A 24,656-nucleotide genomic window follows, 5' to 3' on the forward strand; every position below is an offset into this window, starting at 1 on the left:
CCTGATGTAAATATTTGACCTGTACAGCTGCTCCTCTAAGATTGTTTTTTTTTTTTTTCTAAATAAATTATTCTCGTTTTATCATAGTCTTCTTTTTGAACGTTAAATGCCCATTTCCTAAAACCTCAGTCTGATTGCCTCCTCTACTGCAGGTACTTTTCTTTGGGTGACCACGATCGGAAACGCTTAGAAGATGATGAGGATCGCCTGCTGTCAACACTGTTGCATAACATGATTGCATACATGCTGATGGTGAAGGTACTGTCATCCCATTAGTTAACTCTGGTAGATTATGCATCAAGAAGGGACAGGGGATATATGAAACAGAAGTTTAAATACTTTTAATATACAAACAAATCCTTTTCGGAGACAAGGAAGGGGTAGAATTAGAGGACATGAATTAGGGTTGCAGGGTGGTAGACTTAGAAGTAACATCAGGAAATATAGGTTGGTGGATGCTTGGAATTACCCTCCTGGTGGAGGTGGTGGGGACAAAAACAGTGACGGAATTCAAAAACACGTGGGATAAACAGAGGATCCATATAAGGAGAGAAAATGGAATCAAAGCATGACTGCCACATTTTTAAACAAGGCATAGAGGGTTATAAGTTGCATGGATTGGCAGGTAAAGTTGTGGCATCCTTGTTGGGCAGACTAGATACATCTGCCATCATGTACTGCATATGTTACAACTTATATAAACATGTAAGAATAAAAGTCCTACAGAGATTATATATATATATATATATATATATATATATATATATATATATATATATATATATATATATATAGCACCCAGTCATGATATCCCTGACAAAACAGCCTTGTAACAAAATAACCCTTGACATTTCACACCCTGACAAAATAGCCCCTACACAAAACAGCCCCACCACAAAAAATAACACACCACAAAAAATATAATAAACTACAACTGAAATCTTCACTGATAGACTCCTACCAGCATTCAGTTGCATAAAGCATATATAAATAAAATTCTATAGCTACAAACTGGTATTCATGATCTGTTCTGCTATTTAAAGAAACTATTCTTCCATCAACATGCTAATTTAAAGAAAACCAAAACAATATTGTCATCATTTTCATAGTTCCCCTAATGTATCACCATACTTGAACCTCTTTCTACCATAATATCACCTTGAATTTGTTCATACCGGAACTGCAAATGCTGGTACGGTAATATGTAAGCCACACTGAGCCTGCAAATAGGTGGGAAAATGTGGGATACAAATGTAACATAATAATAATAATAGTCTTACCAACCTTATCCTGTTTGGCAAGGTAGGATTATTAGGGAAAAAATGCAGTCCCATATTCTGGGCAGCCTGATCGGGCCCTTTTGTTGGGGGGCTAACTTGTCAAAGGTTATATTGTGGGCAGGCTGTTATGTCAGGAGTTCAGGGAGGGATTGCAGCCCTACCCATCTTGTGCTTAAAAGGTGAATTGTGCTTTCCAGGTGAGTAAGAATGACATCAGGAAGAAGGTACGCCGTCTGATGGGGAAATCACATATTGGTCTTATCCACAGCCAACAGATCAATGAAGTGTTGGACAAGCTAGCTGAAGTGGTGAGTGGGGCATGAATGCCAGAGGAGCAGGGCAGAGCTGAAGGGTGTGGTGCTAACTCCAAGGGAGGGGGCAGGGCTAATGATTGTAGCAGTAACCCCAGGGGAAGAGAGCAGTATTAAATTAGTGATTTTGTCATTGATCCTAAGAGATTAATACTCTGGGATGTATACCATCCAGTCCAGGCTGTTTTATACTCTTTAGTTTGTCAAATTGCCCCATTACATCTTCCAGGTTTACAGAGTTTTGATTCAGTTTCTCTGACTCGTCAGCATTGAATACCATTTCTGGCATCGGTATCCCTCCCACATCTTCCTTGGTGAAGACCGAAGCAAAGAATTCATTTAATCTCTCCACTATGGCCTTGTCTTCACTGAGTGCCCCCTTTTACCCCTCGGTCATCTAGTGATCCAACCGATTCTTTTGCTGGCTTCTTGCTTTTAACATACTTAACAAAAAGTTGTTACTATGCGTTGTTGACTCCAATGCAATCTTTCAAAGTCTCTCTTTACCTTCCTTATCAGCGCTTTGCATTTGGCTTGCCATTCTTTATGCTGTTTCCTATTATTTTCAGTCGGATCCTTCCAGGTTCTGAAGGATTTTCTTTTAGCTCTTAAAGCTTCCTTCACCTCACTTTTTAACCATGCCGGCTGTCATTTGGTCTTCCTTCCTCCTTTTTTAATACATGGAATATATTTGGCCTAGGCTTCCAGGATGGAATTTTTGTACAGCATCCACACCTGATGTAAATTTTTGACCTTCGCAGCTTCTCCTCTTTTTTTTTTCCTTACCGTTCTCATTTTATCATAGTCTCCTTTTTGAAAGTTAAATGCTAATATATTGGATTTCCTGTGTGTACTTATTCTAGAGCTTATATCACTGTTATCAAGCGGCCCCAGCACCATTACCTCCTGCACCAGATCATTCGCTCCACTAAGGACTAGGTCTAGAATTGTTCCTCTTGTTGGCTCCTGAACCAGCTGCTCTATAAAGCAGTCCTTGATTCTATCAAAGAATTTTACCTTTCTAGCATCCACTGATCTATATTGGTGCACCCAGATGTGGCACAGTTCTTGAAGGGGATGATGCATCTCCTATTCCCTGAGTGGTTAGTGTTTCCTGGGTGGGATCTTGATTTGGCTCTTCGATAGTTGTCAGCTCCTCCCTTTGAGCTGCGGCTTCAGGCCTCAGTTAAGGACTTACCGTCAAGGTAGTGTTTCTTTTTGCAATTTGTTTAATAAAGCATATTTCAGAACTTTAGGCCCTCTCTTGTACAAAATGTTTCCTTCGGTTTATGGAGGCAGGTTTCTCACTGTGTATGGTCCTGTCCTTTTTGCTCAAAGTGGTATCATCATTTTTCCGAGGACAAGCAGGCTGCTTGTTCTCACTGATGGGTGACGTCCACGGCAGCCCCTCCAATCGGAACACTTTCTAGCAAAGTCCTTTGCTAGTCCTCGCGCGCCGATGCACACCGCACATGCGCGGCCGTATTCCCGCCCGAACTGGCTCGTGCCGGCCAGTCTTCTTTTGTCCGCGCTCGGTACGGTCGTGTTTCGCCGTTCGCGCCCCAAAGTTGACCTCGCGCGTCGTTTATCGACTTTGTTAAAAAAAAAAAAAAGGTGTCGGAAGGAGACCTTTATGGTTTTCTCCCTTCCCGTACTTCCAGTCTTTGCCCCGGTAAGTTTTCTTTCGTCGTCGGGGTAGGCCCTATTTAGGCCTCGGTCGAAGTTTTTCTTCCCCCTATTTTTGCGGAGCCATTTTCGCAATTTCGAGTTTTGATCTCGCCGGCGCGATTTTTCCGCCCATGACATCGAAGTCTTCCAGCGGCTTCAAGAAGTGCACCCAGTGCGCCCGGGTAATCTCGCTCACTGACAGGCACGCGTCGTGTCTTCAGTGTCTGGGGGCTGGGCACCGCCCTCAGGCCTGTAGTCTGTGTTCCCTTTTACAAAAGCGGACTCAGGTAGCGAGGTTAGCCCAGTGGAACATTTTGTTCTCGGGCTCTTCGTCGGCATCGGCACCGGGAGTATCGACTGCTTCGACGTCGTCGGCGCCTGGACCTTCATCTTCGCCCCCGATTGCATCGAGTGCATCGAGGCATCGGCCCTCTGCATCGGGGCGACATCGGAAGGCGGCGTCGGTATCGAGACCTCCTCGGCTGCTGATGTCGTCGGACGGTGGTGCTTCGTCTGGAGTGCAGGTGAGGGCTGTCCATTCCCCTGCTGGTGGCGGTGAGCCTTCGGGTGGGTCTCCCCCCATTCTGAGGGCTCCTGCGGTACAGCCCCCCCGAGACTGACCTCCTTCGGTCTCGGCCCCGAGGAAGCGACGGCTGGATTCTACGTCCTCCTCGTCGGTGCCGGGAAGCTCCGGTGACATGCTTCGTCCCAAGAAGTCGAAGAAGCATCGTCACCGGTCCCCTTCCCATGTCGGCACCGAGAGCTCTGGGTCGCCGAGGGAGTCGGCACCCAGTAGGCATCGGCACCGAGAGGACCGCTCGCCCTCTGTTCAAGAGGTGTCGATGCGCTCCCCTTTGGACAGCCCGGAACAGCCTCCACACCCGGAACAGACTCTGACGTCGACGCCTGCATCGGCTTCCATGCCTTTTTCTACAGCCGCTCTGAACGAGAGTCTCCGGGCCTTTCTCCCAGAGATCCTGGGAGAGCTGTTGCGCCCTACCCCTCCGGTACCGGGGGTGCTTGCGCCACCGGTACCGTCGAGCCAGGCGCCGGCTGGCCCATTGTCCGGGGTGAGGTCTCCGACATCGGTGCCGCTTGCGGTACCGACTGCCGTAGCCTCCCAGGAAGGCTCCCCGACTACGTCGGCGGAGGGAGCTTCGCCGGTGAGGGCGAGGGAGTCTACCTCTTGATGCTCCCACCGTGGCCGTGGTTCCACGGAGTCGAGCCGGGCACAGTTGCAGACACAGGTCCGTGAACTTGTGTCTGACACCGATGGTGAGGCCTCGTGGGAAGAGGAAGAAGACATTTCTCTGACGAGGAGTCTGAGGGTCTTCCTTCCGATCCCACTCCCTCTCCTGAAAGACAGCTTTCCCCTCCTGAGAGCCTGTCTTTCGCTTCCTTTGTCCGGGAGATGTCTACGGCCATCCCCTTCCCGGTGGTTGTGGAGGACGAGCCCAGGGCTGAAATGTTTGAGCTCCTGGACTATCCTTCTCCACCTAAGGAAGCGTCCACAGTACCCATGCATCATGTCCTCAAAAAGACATTGCTGGTGAACTGGACCAAACCATTAACTAATCCCCACATTCCCAAGAAGATCGAGTCCCAGTACCGGATCCATGGGGACCCAGAGCTGATGCGCACTCAGTTGCCGCACGACTCTGGAGTTGTGGATTTGGCCCTAAAGAAGGCCAAGAGTTCTAGAGAACATGCTTCGGCGCCCCCGGGCAAGGACTCTAGAACCTTAGACTCCTTTGGGAGGAAGGCCTACCATTCTTCTATGCTCGTGGCCAAAATTCAGTCCTACCAGCTCTACACGAGCATACACATGCGGAACAATGTGCGGCAGTTGGCGGGCTTGGTGGACACGCTCCCCCCTGAGCAAGCCAAGCCATTTCAGGAGGTGGTCAGGCAGCTGAAGGCGTGCAGGAAATTCCTGGCCAGAGGGGGTGTATGACACCTTTGATGTTGCGTCCAGGGCCGCTGCTCAAGGTGTGGTGATGCGCAGACTCTCATGGCTGCGTGCCTCCGACCTGGAGAATAGAATCCAGCAGTGGATTGCGGACTCCCCTTGCCGTGCGGATAATATTTTTGGAGAAAAAGTTGAGCAGGTGGTAGAGCAGCTCCACCAGCGGGACACCGCATTCGACAAGTTCTCCCGCCGGCAGCCTTCAGCCTCTACCTCTACAGGTAGAAGATTTTTCGGGGGAAGGAAGACTGTTCCATACTCTTCTGGCAAGCGTAGGTACAATCCTCCTCGACAGCCTGCGGCCCAGGCTAAGCCCCAGCGCGCTCGCTCTCGTCAGCAGCGTGCGCCTCAGCAAGGCCCCTCGGCTCCCCAGCAAAAGCAAGGGACGAGCTTTTGACTGGCTCCAGCAGAGCATAGCCGACATCTAAGTGTCAGTGCCGGGCGACCTGCCAGTCGGAGGGAGGTTGAAAGCTTTTCACCAAAGGTGGCCTCTCATAACCTCCGATCAGTGGGTTCTCCAAATAGTCCGGCAAGGATACACCCTCAATTTGGCCTCAAAACCTCCAAATTGTCCACCGGGAGCTCAGTCTTACAGCTTCCAGCACAAGCAGGTACTTGCAGAGGAACTCTCCGCCCTTCTCAGCGCCAATGCGATCGAGCCCGTGCCATCCGGGCAAGAAGGGCTGGGATTCTATTCCAGGTACTTCCTTGTGGAAAAGAAAACAGGGGGGATGCATCCCATCCTAGACCTAAGGGCCCTGAACAAATATCTGGTCAAAGAAAAGTTCAGGATGCTTTCCCTGGGCACCCTTCTCCCCATGATTCAGCAAAACGATTGGCTATGCTCTCTGGACTTGAAGGACGCCTACACGCACATCCCGATACTGCCAGCTCACAGACAGTATCTGCGATTTCAGCTGGGCACACGTCACTTCCAGTACTGTGTGCTACCCTTTGGGCTCGCCTCTGCGCCCAGAGTGTTCACAAAGTGCTTAGCTGTAGTAGCAGCGGCACTTCGCAGACTGGGGGTTCACGTGTTCCCATATCTCGACGATTGGCTGGTGAAGAACACATCCGAGGCAGGAGCCCTGCAGTCCATGCAGATGACTATTCGCCTCCTGGAGCTACTGGGGTTTGTGATAAATTATCCAAAGTCCCATCTTCTCCCAGTGCAGAATCTCGAATTCATAGGAGCTCTGCTGGATTCTCGGACGGCTCGCGCCTATCTCCCAGAGACGAGAGCCAACAACTTGTTGTCTCTCATCTCGCGGGTGCGAGCGTCCCAGCAGATCACAGCTCGGCAGATGTTGAGGTTGCTGGGCCATATGGCCTCCACAGTTCATGTGACTCCCATGGCCCGCCTTCACATGAGATCTGCTCAATGGACCCTAGCTTCCCAGTGGTTTCAGGCTGCTGGGGATCTAGAAGACGTGATCCACCTGTCCACGAGTTTTCTCAAATCCCTGTATTGGTGGACGATTTGGTCCAATTTGACTCTGGGACGTCCTTTCCAAATTCCTCAGCCTCAAAAAGTGCTGACCACGGATGCGTCTCTCCTGGGATGGGGAGCTCATGTCGATGGGCTTCACACCCAAGGAAGCTGGTCCCTCCATGAACGCGATCTGCAGATCAATCTTCTGGAGTTACGAGCGATCTGGAACGCTCTGAAGGCTTTCAGAGATCGGCTGTCCCACCAAATTATCCAAATTCAGACAGACAACCAGGTTGCCATGTATTACGTCAACAAGCAGGGGGGCACCGGATCTCGCCCCCTGTGTCAGGAAGCCGTCAGCATGTGGCTTTGGGCTCGCCGTCACGGCATGGTGCTCAAAGCCACATATCTGGCAGGCATAAACAACAGTCTGGCCGACAGGCTGAGCAGGATTATGCAACCTCACAAGTGGTCGCTCAATTCCTGGGTAGTGCGGCAGATCTTCCAGGTGTGGGGCACCCCCTTGGTAGATCTCTTCGCATCTCGAGCCAACCACAAGGTCCCTAAGTTCTGTTCCAGGCTTCAGGCCCACGGCAGACTAGCATCGGATGCCTTCCTCCTGGACTGGGGGGAGGGTCTGCTGTATGCTTATCCTCCCATACCTCTGGTGGGGAAGACTTTGTTGAAACTCAAGCAAGACCGAGGCACCATGATTCTGATTGCTCCTTTTTGGCCGCGTCAGATCTGGTTCCCTCTTCTTCTGGAGTTGTCCTCCGAAGAACCGTGGAGATTGGAGTGTTTTCCGACCCTCATCACACAGGACGAAGGGGCGCTTCTGCATTCCAGCCTCCGGTCCCTGGCTCTCACGGCCTGGATGTTGAGAGCGTAGACTTTGCCTCTTTGGGTCTGTCAGAGGGTGTCTCCCGCATCTTGCTTGCTTCCAGGAAAGATTCCACTAAGAGGAGTTACTTCTTTCTGTGGAGGAGGTTTGCCGTCTGGTGTGACAGCAAGGCCCTAGATCCTCGCTCTTGTCCTACACAGACCCTGCTTGAATACCTTCTGCACTTGTCTGAGTCTGGTCTCAAGACCAACTCTGTAAGCGTTCACCTTAGTGCAATCAGTGCATACCATTACCGTGTGGAAGGTAAGCCGATCTCAGGACAGCCTTTAGTTGTTCGCTTCATGAGAGGTTTGCTTTTGTCAAAGCCCCCTGTCAAGCCTCCTACAGTGTCATGGGATCTCAATGTCGTTCTCACCCAGCTGATGAAACCTCCTTTTGAGCCACTGAACTCCTGCCATCTGAAGTACTTGACCTGGAAGGTCATTTTCTTGGTGGCAGTTACTTCAGCTCGTAGAGTCAGTGAGCTTCAGGCCCTGGTAGCCCAGGCCCCTTACACCAAATTTCATCATAACAGAGTAGTCCTCCGCATTCACCCTAAGTTCTTGCCAAAGGTTGTGTCGGAGTTCCATCTGAACCAGTCAATTGTCTTGCCAACATTCTTTCCCTGTCCTCATTCCTGCCCTGCTGAACCGTCAGCTGCACACATTGGACTGCAAGAGAGCATTGGCCTTCTATCTGGAGCGGACACAGCCCAACAGACAGTCCGCCCAATTGTTTGTTTCTTTTGATCTCAACAGGAGGGGAGTGGCTGTAGGAAAACGCACCATATCCAATTGGCTAGCAGATTGCATTTCTTTCACTTACGCCCAGGCTGGGCTGGCTCTTGAGGGTCATGTCACGGCTCATAATGTTAGAGCCATGGCAGCGTCGGTAGCCCACTTGAAGTCAGCCACTATTGAAGAGATTTGCAAAGCTGCGACGTGGTCATCTGTCCACACATTCACATCTCATTACTGCCTGCAGCAGGATACCCGACGCGACAGTCGGTTCGGGCAGTCAGTGCTTCAGAATCTGTTCGGGGTTTAGAATCCAACTCCACCCCCCTAGGCCCATGTTTGTTCTGTTCCAGGTTGCACTATCAGTTAGTTGGTAAATTTTTTTAGGTCAATCTCAGTTATGTCCTCGCCGTTGCGAGGCCCAATTGACCATGGTTGTTGTTTTGAGTGAGCCTGGGGGCTAGGGATACCCCATCAGTGAGAACAAGCATCCTGCTTGTCCTCGGAGAAAGTGAATGCTACATACCTGTAGAAGGTATTCTCCGAGGACAGCAGGCTGATTGTTCTCACAAACCCGCCCGCCTCCCCTTTGGAGTTGTGTCTTCCCTTCTCTTTGTCTTGCTACATATGAGACTGGCCGGCACGAGCCGGTTCGGGCGGGAAGACGGCCGCGCATGCGCGGTGCGCATCGGCGCGCGAGGACTAGCAAAGGACTTTGCTAGAAAGTGTTCCGATTGGAGGGGCTGCCGTGGACGTCACCCATCAGTGAGAACAATCAGCCTGCTGTCCTCGGAGAATACCTTCTACAGGTATGTAGCATTCGCTTTCATGTCAATCAGGTGGTCTTTCTCCCAAATGGAGGGAGGATTGTGAAGGGGAATTTTGGAGTCTTCATTGGTTGAACATGCATAGAGTTCTTTTCCAGTACTTTGGCACAGATGCTCAAAGCTCCGGCACTGTACTGAACATCACTGGAACAGCGCTATAACACAACTCCAAAATGCTCAACACTAATGAGATGCAAATATAGGCACACTCTCAGCATTGAGCATTACGGAAATTCAGCGAGAGGATCATGCCTTGACGTGCACAAAGGAGAAAGGATCCATAGATCGGGTGGGCAGTGAAGGAGCGGCAAGGATGTTTTAGCTGCCTAGAACATCAGAAGGGGGAGGAGGTGCCAGTAGATAAACTTTTAAATGATGTCTACTGTAGACGCAGGTAAAGAAAAGTCTCTAAAAATAGCCAGAAGTGTGCATGGATACTCCTCTGCATGAAAGTCATACCCGTCTTCTTGAGTTGGTTTAAACCTGTAGCAGCTTTATTTGCAACACTGAGTGGTGCTGTACTTTATGGGGAAGGAGGAGGGACCTGAAAGCAACAACACGGTGCGGTTCAAACCAAGCAGGCACAAACAGCTGGTTTTAAAAGGTAGGGGTTGGTTAGAGGGAGTTCGTGTGTGTGTGGGTTTATTTTTATTTCTTAATTGCTATATAATTTATTAATACAAACATAAATTTACTGAGCATACACTGCTTGTACAGTAAACTGATTAAATCCATACATGACAGTAAAGAGTTGTTTTTTTTTTTAACATCAGAGGGGACACAGTCCTCTCTTCAAAAACCCTAATGCCAGCTCTGAGCATCGGGGGGCGGGGGGGGGGGGGGGGGGATGAAATGACCTCGTTTGCCTACATTTGCATGCAATTGGCGTTGCCCAGCAAGCTCGCTGTTAGTACAGTAGGACCTTTTGAGCATTGTGCACCGGTAAACATGGGCGCTAGTCCAGTTCTAATGGCCTCTAGTGCCTGTGTTTACCTCTGAGCATTAACCTTTTGGAGATGACTGTTTGAAGGTCCAACCATTCATTTTGTTCAGGTGTGCGAAGAAGGGAGATTCGTCATCAATATCTACTATTGCGCTGTGGCTCAAGGAGGCAATCTCCTTGGCTTGTGTGCTGAAAGATCTGCTCCTTAAGAGGTCTTGAGGCTTAGTTCTTGAAAGGTCCAAACTAAGAAAGAAAGGTTTAGCTGCTGATGATATTACAACATTGCTCTAGTCTAGGAAAAAAATCTACTTCAGTTGCTTATGCCAAAATGTGGAAAACCTTTGAAGTGTGGAACTCTGAGAGAGCTTTTTCTTCTTTACAATCTTCCCTAGCCAATATTCTAGTCTTACTACAGGATGGATTTAGGAAGAGGTTTGGCCCTTAAATTCTGTAAAGGTGCAGGTAGCAGCTCTTGTGTGTTTCAGACGATGTCTCTAGAATTCTTCCCTAGCAGCACACCTAGATATTGCCCGTTTTGTAAAAGTTATAAAGCCTTCCCTTTGGCGAATTTGCCCAGAGTGGAATCTTAATTTAGTGCTTAAGGCACTTCAGAAATCTCCATTTGAGCCTCGAGAAAGCTGTAGAGAAGGATCTTACAGTAGAGACAGTTTTCCTGAAACTCAAGCCCTTTTCATGTAGGGACCCCTTTCTAAGTTTCACAGAAGCTGGAATTTCATTTCAAACAGTTTCCTTCTTAATGCCAAAATTGTTATCTTTCCACTTGAATCAGCCTTTATATCGTTTCTTTCTTTTGCCGAGAAGACTGTGGAAAGGCCTATGAGTCATTGAAGTTGCTGGATATTAGTCACACTCTTCTGCGGTAGCTAGAAGTTACAGATGAGTTTTAGCGATGTGACCTTTTTTTTTTTCTTATTTGTAGACCTCAAGAAAGGGATGCCTGCTTCCAAAGCTAGCATTGTTCATTGGTTGAAAGAGACCATTTCCTCTTCGTACATTCTAGAGGGCCAGCAGCCACTTTTGATCTGAAGGCTCACTCTACCAGAGGAATTGCTATCTCTTGAGCAGAAATACGGACGTTTACAGTAGAGGACATTTGCAGATCAGCAACATGGTCTCCATATCATACGCTTTTCTAAGCAATGTAGATTAGATGTTTTTGCCAGGAAAGAAGTTTCTTTTGGACCCTTACTGCTATTGGTGGGGTTTTCCGTTCCCTTCCCAAATTGAGGACTGCTTTTATACATTCTGAAATTTGTGCACTGATCTGTTGTGCATGCTAAGAATCTTACCTGCTAATTTATTTTCCTTTAGTCCCAACAGATCATCCAGAAACCCACCCTTCCCTTTCATATATATGTTTTCATGTTTCTATTCTTAAGATTTTTTTATTTGGATATGCCACTTTGTTCGTTGCTGTTTAAAAAAAAAACAGTTGGGTTTAAAGTTTGCTTTTTGGCTATGTTCTCTGTGTTACTGGAGACAGGAGAAGTTCAGCACTAGCTCCATTATATTTAATTGCTTTGTTATTGACATACTCAATTGGAAAAGCTGTTTGGTGTCTTTTATGGCAGAGCTCAGTTTTTACTCTGTCTTCATCTGCTGGTAGGTGGACATAACTTGTGAGTTTTGGACTGATCTGTTAGGACTAAAAAGAAAGAAAATTTGCACATAAGATCTAATTTCTCCTCCTCTCATTGAAAAGAATAGCAAAAAAGGGTTACAAATCTTACTTGAAATGTCCAGGATTAAAGCTGTAAGTAATTGACTTTTGTGTTTTCTTTGATTTCTGTGTAGAATGGAAGAGACATTTCCATCCGACCCAGTGGCAGTCGTCACATCAAAAAACAAACGTTTGTGGTTCATGCTGGAACAGACACCACAGGAGACATCTTTTTTATGGAGGTGAGAATAAACAGTACCTGATAGAAATAACCAGTCACAAGGTACTGGTGAAGGATTTCTTATTGTGAGGGTCACATAGAGACTGGTGGAGTACCATTAGCTTTTGGGAGCATAGTAGGAAATGGTAGAGGTTATGAAGGTTGCTGTAGGCATTGGTAGAAGAGCACTGGCTGTGGAGGGAGCCATGGAGAATGGTGAGGGAGTACTTGAATGTAGGAAGGCAGTAGCTTTAGGGAATGGAGGAGGAATTCTGGCTCTGTGGGGAGTCTTAGAGAATGGTGGAGGGAGTGCTTTTTGGGAGGGGAGCCATAGGGCATGGTGACAGGGTATGGAGTGGTTGAGCAATGCTGGCTGTAGGGGGGAGCTGTGTTTATGTATTTGACATCTCTTGATATACTGCCTATCATAATGACCCATTACATCAGAGCAGTTTACAAGAGTTTAAAAAAATGTTATTTACAAAGTTTAAATATAATCTTCACAAGTAATCTTGCTTACAGAAAATTACAGGGAAAAGTAATAACCAAATGGATAATAATACCACAAGAAAAAGTTCAAAGTCCTTGGTATTTCTTTTTAACACACAATACAAACTGGGGCAGAGTTGGTATAATTGGAGTACTTACAGGCTCATTTTCAAAAGAGAAAAACGTGACATGTCTGCATTTGGACGTTTATCTTACAAAAACGTCCAAATCAGTATTTTCAAAACCTCTTTTTAGACATTTTTCTCTGAAGTCCGTCAGAAGGATGTCTAAATTTCAAGGGGGTGTGCCAGGGGTGTGTTCAAGGTGGAACTTGGGCGTTCCTAAGATTTAGACGTCTTTCAGCCAAAATGGAATAAAACAAAAACGTCCAGGACTAAAACTTAGACGTTTTGAGCTAGACCTGTTTTTATAATGAATAGCTGCAGTGGGAATTGAACCCAGTACCCCAGGATCAAAGTCCACTGCACTAACCACTAGGCTACTCCTCCACTCCACACAAAAAGATGCCCTTACTCCCCCAGTGGTCACTAACCCCCTCCCACCCCAAAAAAATGTGATTAAAAATATTACTTGCCAGTCTCTGGTCCATTAAAATAGCATGCAAGTCCATGGAGTAGTCTAGTAGTGGTGCAGTGCACTGTAGACAGGTGGACCCAGGCTTCTACCTCCCCCTACCTGTTATACTTGTGGAGGAAACTGTGAGTCCTCCAAAACTCACCAGAAACCCACTGTACCCACATATTGGTGCTCCCTTCACCTGTAAGGGCTATGGTAGTGGTGTACAGTTGGGGGTAATGGGTTTTGGGGGGGCTCAGTAGACAAGGTAAGGGAGCAGTGGTGAGATGTGTACCTGGGGGCATTTTATAAAGTCCACTGCAGTGCCCCCAAGGATGCCCTATTGCTTTCCTGGGATGTCACTTTTCCACTATTCTACCTGATGCCAAGCTTTCTTTTTTTTTTTTTTTTATAACATCTGTGCCTTGTGTCTTGTTTATCAGTAGACTTGGACTTTGAATTCAGATCTATAAATAAAAAGGAGGTCTCATTATATATATCTAAATACCAGAGTGCTATTTTTCCATACTTCATCACAAGAGTGTACATTCCATAATTACCTGTCCTAGTACAGCTGAAGCTTTTACCTCCTCAGTGTATGTAAATGGTTTCATCCCTATGTGATTCTCTGATGCCGCGTGAGGCTTTCTTTCCAACCAAAGCTTTTACCACACTCAGGACATGCAAATGGTTTCTCTCCCGTGTGGACTTCCTGATATGCTTTGAGATTTACATTACAAGCAAAGCTTTTACCACACTTAGAACATGTGAATGGTTTCACTCTATTGTAGATTTTCTTGTGTATTTTGTACGTTTTGCATTTGGAAGTTTTTTGTTTGAAAATGGATCAAACAATAAAACGCCCAAATCACAAAATGTTTTTCCAAACAGCATTTTCAAAAGGAAAAGAGAGTTTGTTTTTTTTTTGTAGAAAATGACCTTTTCTGTTCTGATTTTGAACATTTTACAAAAAACGTCCAAATTCAGGCTTAGATGTCATGTCTAAAAATGCCCCTTATGCATTTGACTTGCCCGAAGTCACAAGAAGCAGCAGTGGGATTTGAACCCATGTTGCCAGGATCAAAGCCCATTGCACTAACCATTAAGCCACTCCTCCTCTGTTTTGGATGTTTTGCATTTGGACATTTTATGTTCGAAAATGGACCAAAAAAAAAAGTCCAAATCACAAGACGTCCATAGTATTTTCGAACACAAAAATAGATGTCTGTCTTTTTCGAAAATGACCTCCTTTCATGTTCAAAATTTGGACGTTTTTGTGAAACGTCCAAATTCTGATTTAGATGTTCTATTGAAAATACCCCTCTATATCAAGTAAAGAAAAGAAAAATAAAAAAAATGGAAAAAAGGCATTAACAGTTACCTACTTCCCTACATCATAAATTCTCACTAAGCGTCAGCAACTGGCAGAGCGATTGCTATTGTCACGTTAACAAAGCTGGAACTAGGTTTGTGAGCCCTTGGACCACTGCCGAGGAGCAGCAGTCAAAACCACCCCACACCAGAGGCAAGGCAGAACTGTGACAAACAGTGAGACTTCACCTGCACTTAGCTGCCCTTCCCCATGAGTTGAGCCCCTGGCTCTAGGCGTCCGGCAGGACTTACTGGACAGGGCCGGGACTGGATATCAGCTAGGCAGCACAGGGACTGAGGGTCAGAGAGGAAAGGAATGAACAAGGGCAAAAAGGCAGGAAACTGGGCTAGGACTCACAGACAGACAATACAACACAAAGCAGGGAGTGGACAAGCTAGGGGACAGAGACTGAAAGCTGCAAGCAGCCACTAACACAAGAAACAAGTATGGACAGACAAGGGCCAGAACTAGAAGCTGCAAGCAGCCACAGAAGACAGACAACACAGAACCTAAGAACTACACAAAGAACTGCAAACCAGGAACAAGACTAAGAAACAAACAATAGCCCTAAACTAAACTACATACAGACTAACTAGAAATCAAACAAGAGCCAATACAGTAAAACCAGATCAGGCAGACATGCACACAGCACACCGACAAACCTCAGGGCCTTAGGCGATGCAAAGGCAGAGAATTTCCAACTGACTAATAAGCCCAGCAGCAGCTGAGGCTCAGCTGCAGCAATCACCAGGCAACTACGGGTGCTGTGTAGGTTCAACCAAAGCAAGCAAGTCTGGCAGCCCGGAAGATCCGGACCGGACTGGGCTGAAATCTGTAACGGGTGACAATAACCAGACAGTCCATTGCAGCCACCAGGTCTGGCCAGGAAGGAGAGCACGAAACATGGGCACAACCGTGACAGCTATGGACAACTTCTTTAAATCAAGAAATGAACATAATTGGTTTTGTAAAAAGAATATGTACTGAACATTCAAATATTTTACAAACATTTACAGGGATATCATAAAAAGAATGAGGCACCCAAGGAAATTGTTTCTTTCCGCATGGCTAGAAACAGTTTACATCTCTCCTGTGTGGCTCTATCCACATCAAGGTGTATTCATATTCTTTGTCCCAGATATTGCAAATTCGGATTGCGAAAATATAGTTTTAGAATAGCATTTAAACCTTGCTCAAAGATGAAGCTCACCAGTAAGTTAGCTCTTTCCTGAATTCCTCAGTAAAAGATTCCAGTATTGCAGAAACATCAAGAACTTGTTGATTGTTAAGTTCAGACCTGATTTTTCTCTGAGGCAAATAATAAACCTTATTAACTGGAGGAAAAGATGTATCTCCCATCCCAAAAACTTGTACCAGAAAATTCTTCCATGTAATCATTGGAGTTTCTCCATAAGGAAATTCAAAATTAGTAAATTTAAATGTCTGAGGTAATTTTCGACTTGCTTCAATTTTCTGTGTATCATAAGTTTATCCTTAACCAGCTCACTAACCACTTGCTGGTTTTCTTGAATCTTGACCTGCACCTCTGATGTATCATGCTGCAGCTTTTGAGTTGTAATTTCTTGTTTCTGACACAATTGCCTAACAGTAATAACCAAAGAGGATAATTCTGAAGGACATTTAGTAATCCTAGAGTTCATATTTACCAGCATCTGCCAAATTATGTGCAAAGAGACTTCTGTACCTGGTAAAGATGGCAACATACCTGAGGTACCAGAGGGCTCCTGAATCCCAATCCCAGAGCTAGCAGCCACGGCCAACACCGCTGGGCCACCTTCACTCTACTGTGGCTGCTGCAAGGCGATTTCTCCTCTTCTAGAAACCTCCTCCCAGCATCAGATGCTGTCGGTGAACCTCCAGAGTTGTTCCTGCGGGTGCTAACTGCACTACTGCTATTACTTCCGGGGTCAAAACAGAGAAACTGGGAGTGCTGTGAGGATCCAGACTGGGTGCATTCCCCCCTCCAGGCAGTACCGCTGCTCCATCAATGGCTATCGCAGCCAGAGGACTGGCCCGAGAAAACCACGGGAAGAGGTTGGTCATGCTGCTGAGTAAAAGTCTGCGGGTGCTCCTTGCATACCTCAACACGCCACTGCCGTCTTAACTCTGCCCCAGAGCAGCAGCATCTTAACAAGCAAAGCAGTACAACAAAAGAAAAAAGGGGCTTAGTTTCTCAGCAAAAAAAAGAAGAAGCAAAATAAGCATCAGTAAGGAAAAGGTCCACAGTAAAGCCAGGCCAGGCATACCTAGACCACCAAAAAGGCCTGTTCAAATAGCCAAGCCTTCAATCCTTCTTTCCTTAGCATCTTTACAATACCAGTGGGTTATGCCTGCCAACTAGCAGATAGAGACAGACAACAAGAGCTATGAGCTTTGCCTTACAGGGGCACCTTGCAGACTTGGCTTCAGTATTTCTGTCTCCAGCAGATGGTGACAGGCAAACCATCCTGAACTGGCCTGTTTGAATCCACTCCTGGGCCAGTTGGGAGAACTTGTTTCCACTGGAGCGGTGGGCAGTCACTAGTTGGGGGGCGGGGGTTTGGTCTCCTACTGGGATATATTAAGAGGAGTTTGAGTCATTCCGCTACTCCATCTCATCAATTTTATTTCCTTCTACTGTCGGTCAAGTAGTCTGTTTTCCTTGAGGAAGAACAGGACAGATTCTTACAAGTGGGTGACATCCCCAACAGAGCCCTGGTATGGACACTACCCAGCTTCATATCACTTTAAGAAGCCTTTGGTAATTGTCATAAAAAAAAAAAAAAAGAAGCCTTTTGTAGGCCTCCACTGTGCATGCACGAGTGCCTTCCCACCTGCTGGGTCGCACGGGACTGCCATTCTTATTTTTTTTTCTCTCTGCAGAGCTGATAAGACATCCTTCTCACGGTTTCCTCAGGTTTTTTGCCTTTTTAACTTTCTGTGCCTTCCTATGTTAGTTTTTCACTTCCTTTTGTGGTATCTGATTATTTATTCCCCTCCCCTTTCCTTCCTTTAGCTTTTTCTGCATTTTTGTTTGATTTCTTTTTTTGTAGCCTGTGTTAGACCTGAGCTCCTGTTCGGGTCTGTGCCCAGTTTTTTTCCCCTGCACCATTGAATCATTTGATTTCACTGCTACTATCTGCCCCATGATGTTTCAGAAACCTGCCAGTTGTTTCAGAAAGTGTATTTTGCTCACTCGGACCACAACGGTCACTGACCCCCCACAAGGAATATCTCAAGTGTCTGGGGAGGGACCATGATCCTCTAATTTGTCCTCTTTGTGCTCAAAAGCAGAAGACAATCGTGAAATCAAAGAAGGTGGTTTGAGATAGATTCTTTGCCCTCCAGAAGTTCAGTTCCTTGACACCAGCATCAAGAGCATCGATCCCTATTTCCTCTGGAGCTGCAACCTGATTGTTTGAATGAGTACAATTTGGTTCCGCACTTCAGAATGGAAAAATTGAGATCAGTGATAATTGCCAAGGTTGCAGCTCTGAACGTGGTAACCCACAGTTTGGGAAGCTCTGACCTAGAGTATTAAGGAGCAAGTCTACATGCCAGGTCATGGAAGATCTTCCTTCCAACTCAGTTTGTCTAGGTTCAGTCCTTGATCCTAGTTACTCTTGTGCTAGTAAACACCTTGAGCTTGGGAATATGTGCAAGTGGAGGTTTTTATGGCAGTATCCATGATATTATCTCAGGAGATTGAGCTCATTGAGACTACTACAGTTATACCCTTCTTGCTCGTTAGCTCACTTCCAGACCTATGAGTATTGTGGCCTTTTAGGCTTAGGTTAGCTTGAGATAGTAGCTGCAGTCGAGCTTATTAGTTTGAAGAGTCTGTTAGAGACTTTAAGCTAGATGCCAGCTTTTTGGCTAGGGTGTTTGTCTGAATTAACCGACACAGGGCTCTTGGTCTTGAACCAGGAGCTCCTGTCTTTCAACTAAAGGTAGTTCATCTAGCTTTCCTGGTTTTCACCACTTGTTTTCATAGGAAGGCAATCGGGTTCTGTAGAGGTACCTTACTTCAACAAACAACTTGGTACAATTAATTTTGATGTAGCCAGGCAGTCCTTTTTTCTGACAGTTTATGTAAAGGAGAAATAAAATTAGCAGGCAAGACTTAATTTCTCCTTAATTATAGGGAATGATAGAGGAGTGCTGGATTGGGGGGAGGGGCTGTAGGGAATACTTGTGTATTTTCAGCTGCAGCACCAATATATGTTGTTTATACAGAAATATGTATTGCACTATAATAAAGTATTCTAGGCTTATAGGGGAAACATTAACTGTTATTATTTTTATTGTTGCATTTTTTAAAGCCATTGAGTAATTACTTTTTTATTTTGTATATGTGGGTTGTAACCTCTTTAGATTTTTAGACAAAACAAGATAGAAATTTTTGTAATAAATGGTGGAGGAGCAATTAGCTGTGGAGAATGGTGTGACTTCCATCAAAGTGTTGTAGTTGCAGTGCTTCTTTTCACTGGATTTGTTTGTGAACTTTATGAAGTCAGTTTTAGATGCTAATCAGAGTAATATGTGACCATCTCTGGAAAAAAGGTGACTAAAGTGGTGGATCCAAAGTGTTGAGATTGGCATTTTTTTCTTCCATGTGATGATGAGTCCATAAGCAGTGTGCAAAAGTTACATGTTTGAACTGCTATAACTTAAAAATTTTTTTTTTTTTTTTCATACTAAAGGATGAGGTTTGGACAGTTGTATTACAAATGGTTTGCTCTAACAGAATTCATTAAAACTTCATTGTTTGTGATGACTTTACTCACATTTTTCCAGAGATGGTCAGCTGTGCTATGATGATAAGGTCTGGTTGACTCTGCTTTATGATAGTCTGACGTAAAAAGGAAATTTGAAAAGTGAGTAGAAAAGTGGCTGTTATGTCACTATGCTGATTTATTTTTTAAACTTGTTGGTTTGCTAGGTTTGTGATGACTGCATAGTACTACGGAGTAACATTGGGACTGTGTATGAGCGCTGGTGGTATGAGAAACTCATTAATATGACCTACTGCCCCAAAACAAAGGTGCTATGTCTGTGGCGAAGGAATGGCCAGGAAACCCAGCTCAACAAGTTCTACACCAAGAAGGTGAGCTTAACAGGGTTTAAAGGGAAGTGGGGAGGAATGTGAATGAACAGTCTAGGGAGTGTTGGACCTTGTTAGGGGAAGGTGTGATAATGAAAATCAGAATCAGAGAAGTAAATAAAGGGACAAGTGCGATAAGCTGATCCTGTAGGGAGAAGGACAGAGTTGGATATTCAGACCCTGCTGATGAGGAAGATCTGTCCCCAGCTAAATTGATTTGATGGCTGACCTACTGACTTAGCAACAAATGCTGTGTGCTATCACGTGATAGAATACAGTTTCTATTCCAGGCTTTGATCTTCATGATGGTGCTGGGGAAGCATTGTTCACAGCTCATGGGACAAGAACCATGAGGGGTGAAAAAATCTAACATAATTATGAAAAGTCTCATTATGCCAGGTCACAGCCCTGGTTTAAACTGAGATTGAAGCCCAAAGAATTATGGGGATCTAGTGCAGGTAGGGAAGAGGTAAACTGCTCCTTCGGTGAAACACCTGCACTGTACATAGACTGAATGGTACATATATACTGGAATTATGAGTGGCAGTTCTGTGACATTGCCTAAATGAAGAGAAATTTGGGTTAGAGAGTAGTCACTGAACGACAGCATTTACCATTCCCACATAGGGAAAACAACATAAGTCTCCTGTTGGTGGGCTCTGGAGCTTTGAGGTCTTGAATTGGTAGAGATGTAAATCTTAGGTTCATGTATTAGTGAGCTGAAGATCTTTGGAGGTCTGTTTTAATGGTACTGTTAGATATCATTTCTTGGTCCATATTGCGCTATTGAGGTGTTTTAATAGGAGCTTCTCTTCTGCTGTCCTCTGTTGCAGTGTCGGGAGCTGTATTACTGTGTGAAGGACAGTATGGAAAGAGCTGCTGCCAGACAACAAAGCATTAAACCGGGTGAGAGCCTAGTCTGCTTGTGACTGCCCAGTGACAAATGTTTCACAGGTTGCCCTGCTGGGGGAGGAAGAAGGTGACTGCTCCAGGTTTCTCTAACGAGGTGTAGGAATAAATGTCATAGAACAATGTCTGTACGTTTAGACACACAGGTCAGTTTTCAGATGGTCAGTTTATTAGGGTGGGTAAATCTCTATAAGATAGTCCTCTCTGTAATATTCATTTTGTCATTGCCTTTTCTTTGGTACTGCCTCTCATTTCCATTACCATTCTAATTCCTGTTTGTTTCATTTGTCCATTCTTGCACCCCATCTCTGACACCAGTTTCTGTTATTGCATAGTTTTCATTGTAATGCTACATTGCTCTACCTGGAAGCCTTTCTTGGTATGTCGCCATGGCCTCCTTACATTTGAGTTATTTATTTTTTAAAAATATTTGTAATCTGCTCTTCCATTATGTAGTTTCTCACTATTCCAGAACCTGTGGGATGAGTTGCCTATCAATCTGCAGGTGGAGATAGGGAACAGAAAACTGAGCTGAGACATATCTCTCTTGGCATCCAGTCCAGCTCCTTAGTATTTATATCTCCAGCAGATGGATGGATACACTTTTCAGCCTGTGGTTCTGGTTCAGTTGGTCAGTTGGTCCCCAGTTGAGCTTTTTGGGTGACTTGAGTCTGCAGAGTTATATCTGGAGGTCTTCAGATCCCTGACTGTGGTGCTTATGTTTAAAAAGTTCTGTCTTGTCCACAACCCTCCAGCACTCTCCAGTCATCCCCCAAAATATTCTATGCAGTCTAGAAGGGGTCATAACCAACAGTACGATATCTTATAGCCATTTTCCACAAAGTTGGTAGAGATTAGACAATTTCACCTATTTTACTTCAAATATATCTCTGGTTTTAGTGCATAACTGCTGAAGTGCAGATTCTCTTTTAATTAGTTCAGTCTGTACCCTCCTAGTCTTCATGAAATGCAAGAATTGCATATAGCTAAAATGAAATCCCCATCTCCTATCTTGTATTCCTCTTTCAGTTCCTTGACGCTTAGCACCCTCCCCTGGATCATAGGCTACTCTATGCAGGCAAGGTTCTTCCTGTCACAATCTTTAAATATATTAAACCTAGGGAATACACCTGAATGATATCTAATTGGCATCCACCCAGTGTATTTCTTGCCCTGTAAAAGTATTCTACTGCCTGTCCTCCAGATTTTTATTAGCTGGGAAAGGAGATTGACTACCAGGAAGTAGAACTATAGTTGTCGCAGGAGATACTGTTCTATAAGCGGCCACTATTTTGGGCAAGGTGTCATCCAGTCCCAACACTGCTCTCAGCTGGGCTACCTCACTAGCCCTTTCATGTTCTTTGGTGAATTAGCACCTGTCAATGGACCCAAATAAAGTTTATGCGTGGAGCACCGGTAGGCATTCAGAAATGACATAGACACCTTCACAGGCAGCATTGGAAACAAATGGAGCAGTTATGGCTGAGCCATTATCTTGACTGTTACTTTTCTACTTAGCCAGAAGAGATTAAGCATTGACCATTTGTTCTAGCTTCCTAAGTCTGCCACACCTAAATCTCCACTACCCAAGCTGCAAAGGACTCAAATACAAATCAACCTGTGCATCCAGCTTCTCCTACATAAGCGCACAACTGTGGAACGCACTGCCAAAGGCTGTGAAAACAACGTACGACCACCTAAACTTCTGGAAATCACTAAAACCCAACCTGTTCAAAAAGGCATACCCTTCCGACCCAACCTAAGTGCCTAAACCCTGCAGCACAACGAAACCAAAGTTTGCAACGAACACTGCACAACTCTTCCTCTCTACAATTCCACATTGTGTCTATAACACACAAACCTTATTCAACCACAACTTCACTTTGTATTTGTTCCTCTACCGGAAATGTCAAACACCATTACGGTATTATGTAAGCCACATCAAGCCTGCAAATAGGTGGTAAAATGTGGGATACACATGTAACAAATAATAATAATAGTGTGCTATAGTTTAACTCAAAGACTTTTGATTGATTAGAAGGTACATACATACCCAAATATTTCAAATCCTCCTTGGCCCATCTAAATGGAAAGCTATCCGTAATTATTTCTTGAACTCTTAAGGAAAATGAAGTAAGTGTTCAGGATTTCATATTTTGCCATACTCGATACTCTCCTTGTGCTGAAGCTCCTTAATCATTATGATGTCTTCAGCAAATTTTATAAGCTCCCCACTCCCATCACTCCTCTTATATGTGAATTGGGCCAAGGGTTCAGCTGACAGCACAAAAAGCAGAAGAAAGAGGGCATCTCTGCTTCATATTTATCCCATACTATTGACCCTGTCGCAAGCGTACAGAAAATTATATATCATTTTAACTTCAGGAAATTCCTCTCATGTTCTATTATACAAAGCACGTTAAATAGAAAAGGCCAACTTATCCTATGAAATGCCTTCTTCATATCTATTGATAATAGAACTGTAGGATCTGACCTTTTATGGAAGTACCAGATTAAGTTGAGCAAGTGGTGGACATTGATGCCTGCCTGCCCAGGATAAACCCTGACTGATCATGGTTCACTACAGCTACTTCTGACCTAGTTGCCCAGACTTTTGCTAGGATCTTCACACCTACACTGAGAGGAGAGATGGGTCTATAGGACCTGCAGCAAGTCCTGTCTTGCCCCTCTTTGAGAATTACTGAAATGCGTGCTGTATGCATTGAGTTAGGTAGGTCTTTGACCGCCAAGAAGGCTTCAAACAACTTAGAGGCATATTTTCAAAGCACTTAGCCTTCCAAAGTTCCGTAGAAACCTATGGAACTTTGGAAGGCTAAGTGCTTTGAAAATATGCCTCTTTGTCTAAAAAAGCATATGGCATTCTCCGAATATTTTCTAAATCTAGAGGTAAACCCATCCAGTCCCTTTTGCTTTGTCTACTTTCAGAGTCTTGATAGCTCTACCCATTTCATCTGGGGATATTAGTTTATGTATGGGCTTTTCTTTCCTCAAAACACCTCTACCCTCCTTATCTTTCTAAGTCTCCTTCTCCCCAGGTGCACCACTCTAGTGATTACAGCTGCTTAGTAAATTGGGTATATCATTTTTTAATCCCCTCTAGGTCTATGATCTACTTTTTGGATTCTCCTTTTAAGTTTTGGCACAGAGGTATGAACCTTCCACTCATTTAGCTTATATAGTAAATGACAGCAGATAAAGATCTATATGTCCCATCTAGTTTGCCCAATAAGATAGCTAGAGTTGTGTGCTGATAACACCCTTCTGTACCATTATTTAGAGTTGTACGTACCACTCTGTGCAGGTTACATTCCTCTGTGCGTTTGTTTTGGGTTACTGTCTTTATTTCTTACCCCAAAGAAATTTTGCTTCAGTAGACTCGGTTGATAGTTTTTCTCCACATCTAGATCCCTGAGTGAGTCTCTTGCTCTAATCAAAGCCCTCCAGATCTTCAGCTTAGGGGGACCTCTTATGCATCTTATTGAGTTGCGCTATTTCCTGGACTAAGCTTGCTGTCCTTCCCTCAGTCACCTTTTTACGCTGTGATGCCCATCCCATTAGTTTACCTCTAAGCACTGCTTTCAAGCAATCCCAAACAGAAGCTTGTATTATTTTTCCATTATCATTTACTTCAAAATAACTCTACAGGTATAAATCGCCTCTTAATCCTATTGCCCATCTTGACGTGTCACCGATTTCCTCTTGATACCTCTTTCTGTGGTTTGACTTGGCACATGGCATGGTTCTCTTTTAATCTCATGATGCATCTGGCACGTGGCACAGATTTCTAATGATGTTTCTGATGCTTTTTCTCTGATGCAGGCCCAGAGCTGGGTGGAGAGTTCCCAGTGCAGGATATGAAGACAGGAGAAGGTGGACTGCTACAGGTCACACTGGAAGGAATCAACCTGAAATTCATGCAAACTCAGGTAGGTGGGGAACTCCAGGTGAAAACTCTGTCCCTCAGACTGTGTCTCTATGCATGCCCATGTCTGAGTGAGTGTGTCTGCTTGTTTGACTGTGTTTCTGTGCTATTGTTTTTGTGTCTTAGCGTTTATAGTATGTATGTTTGTGTCTGTGCATACATGTTTGTGAACTCATGTGTCTGTGTATGTTATGTGTGCATTGTACATTCTTGCTTGTGTGGGTTTTTTTTTTGGGTGGGTGTGTATATGTCAGAGTTTCTGAGATACCCAGGTCCTGCCAGCTTTCTTCTTCCACACAGTGATAGATGCAGTATAAT

The 24,656-nt window shown here is 45.0% G+C and overlaps 1 protein-coding gene across 12 annotated transcripts in view; it reads left to right on the forward strand.

Moving 5' to 3' along the window:
- Positions 1–24,656, forward strand: part of MADD (MAP kinase activating death domain) — a 204,171-nt gene that overhangs the window by 138,437 nt on the left and 41,078 nt on the right. For all 12 annotated transcript variants that reach the window (XM_030200906.1, XM_030200911.1, XM_030200907.1 and 9 more), the window contains 6 exons: positions 153–258; positions 1,478–1,588; positions 11,860–11,967; positions 19,325–19,489; positions 20,320–20,392; positions 24,236–24,342. In XM_030200906.1, coding sequence (XP_030056766.1) covers positions 153–258; positions 1,478–1,588; positions 11,860–11,967; positions 19,325–19,489; positions 20,320–20,392; positions 24,236–24,342 — 670 coding nt within the window. The remainder of the gene's footprint in view (positions 1–152; positions 259–1,477; positions 1,589–11,859; positions 11,968–19,324; positions 19,490–20,319; positions 20,393–24,235; positions 24,343–24,656) is intronic.

Source organism: Microcaecilia unicolor, chromosome 4, assembly GCF_901765095.1.
Source record: "Microcaecilia unicolor chromosome 4, aMicUni1.1, whole genome shotgun sequence".
In the NCBI taxonomy this organism is placed as follows: Eukaryota; Metazoa; Chordata; class Amphibia; order Gymnophiona; family Siphonopidae; genus Microcaecilia; species Microcaecilia unicolor.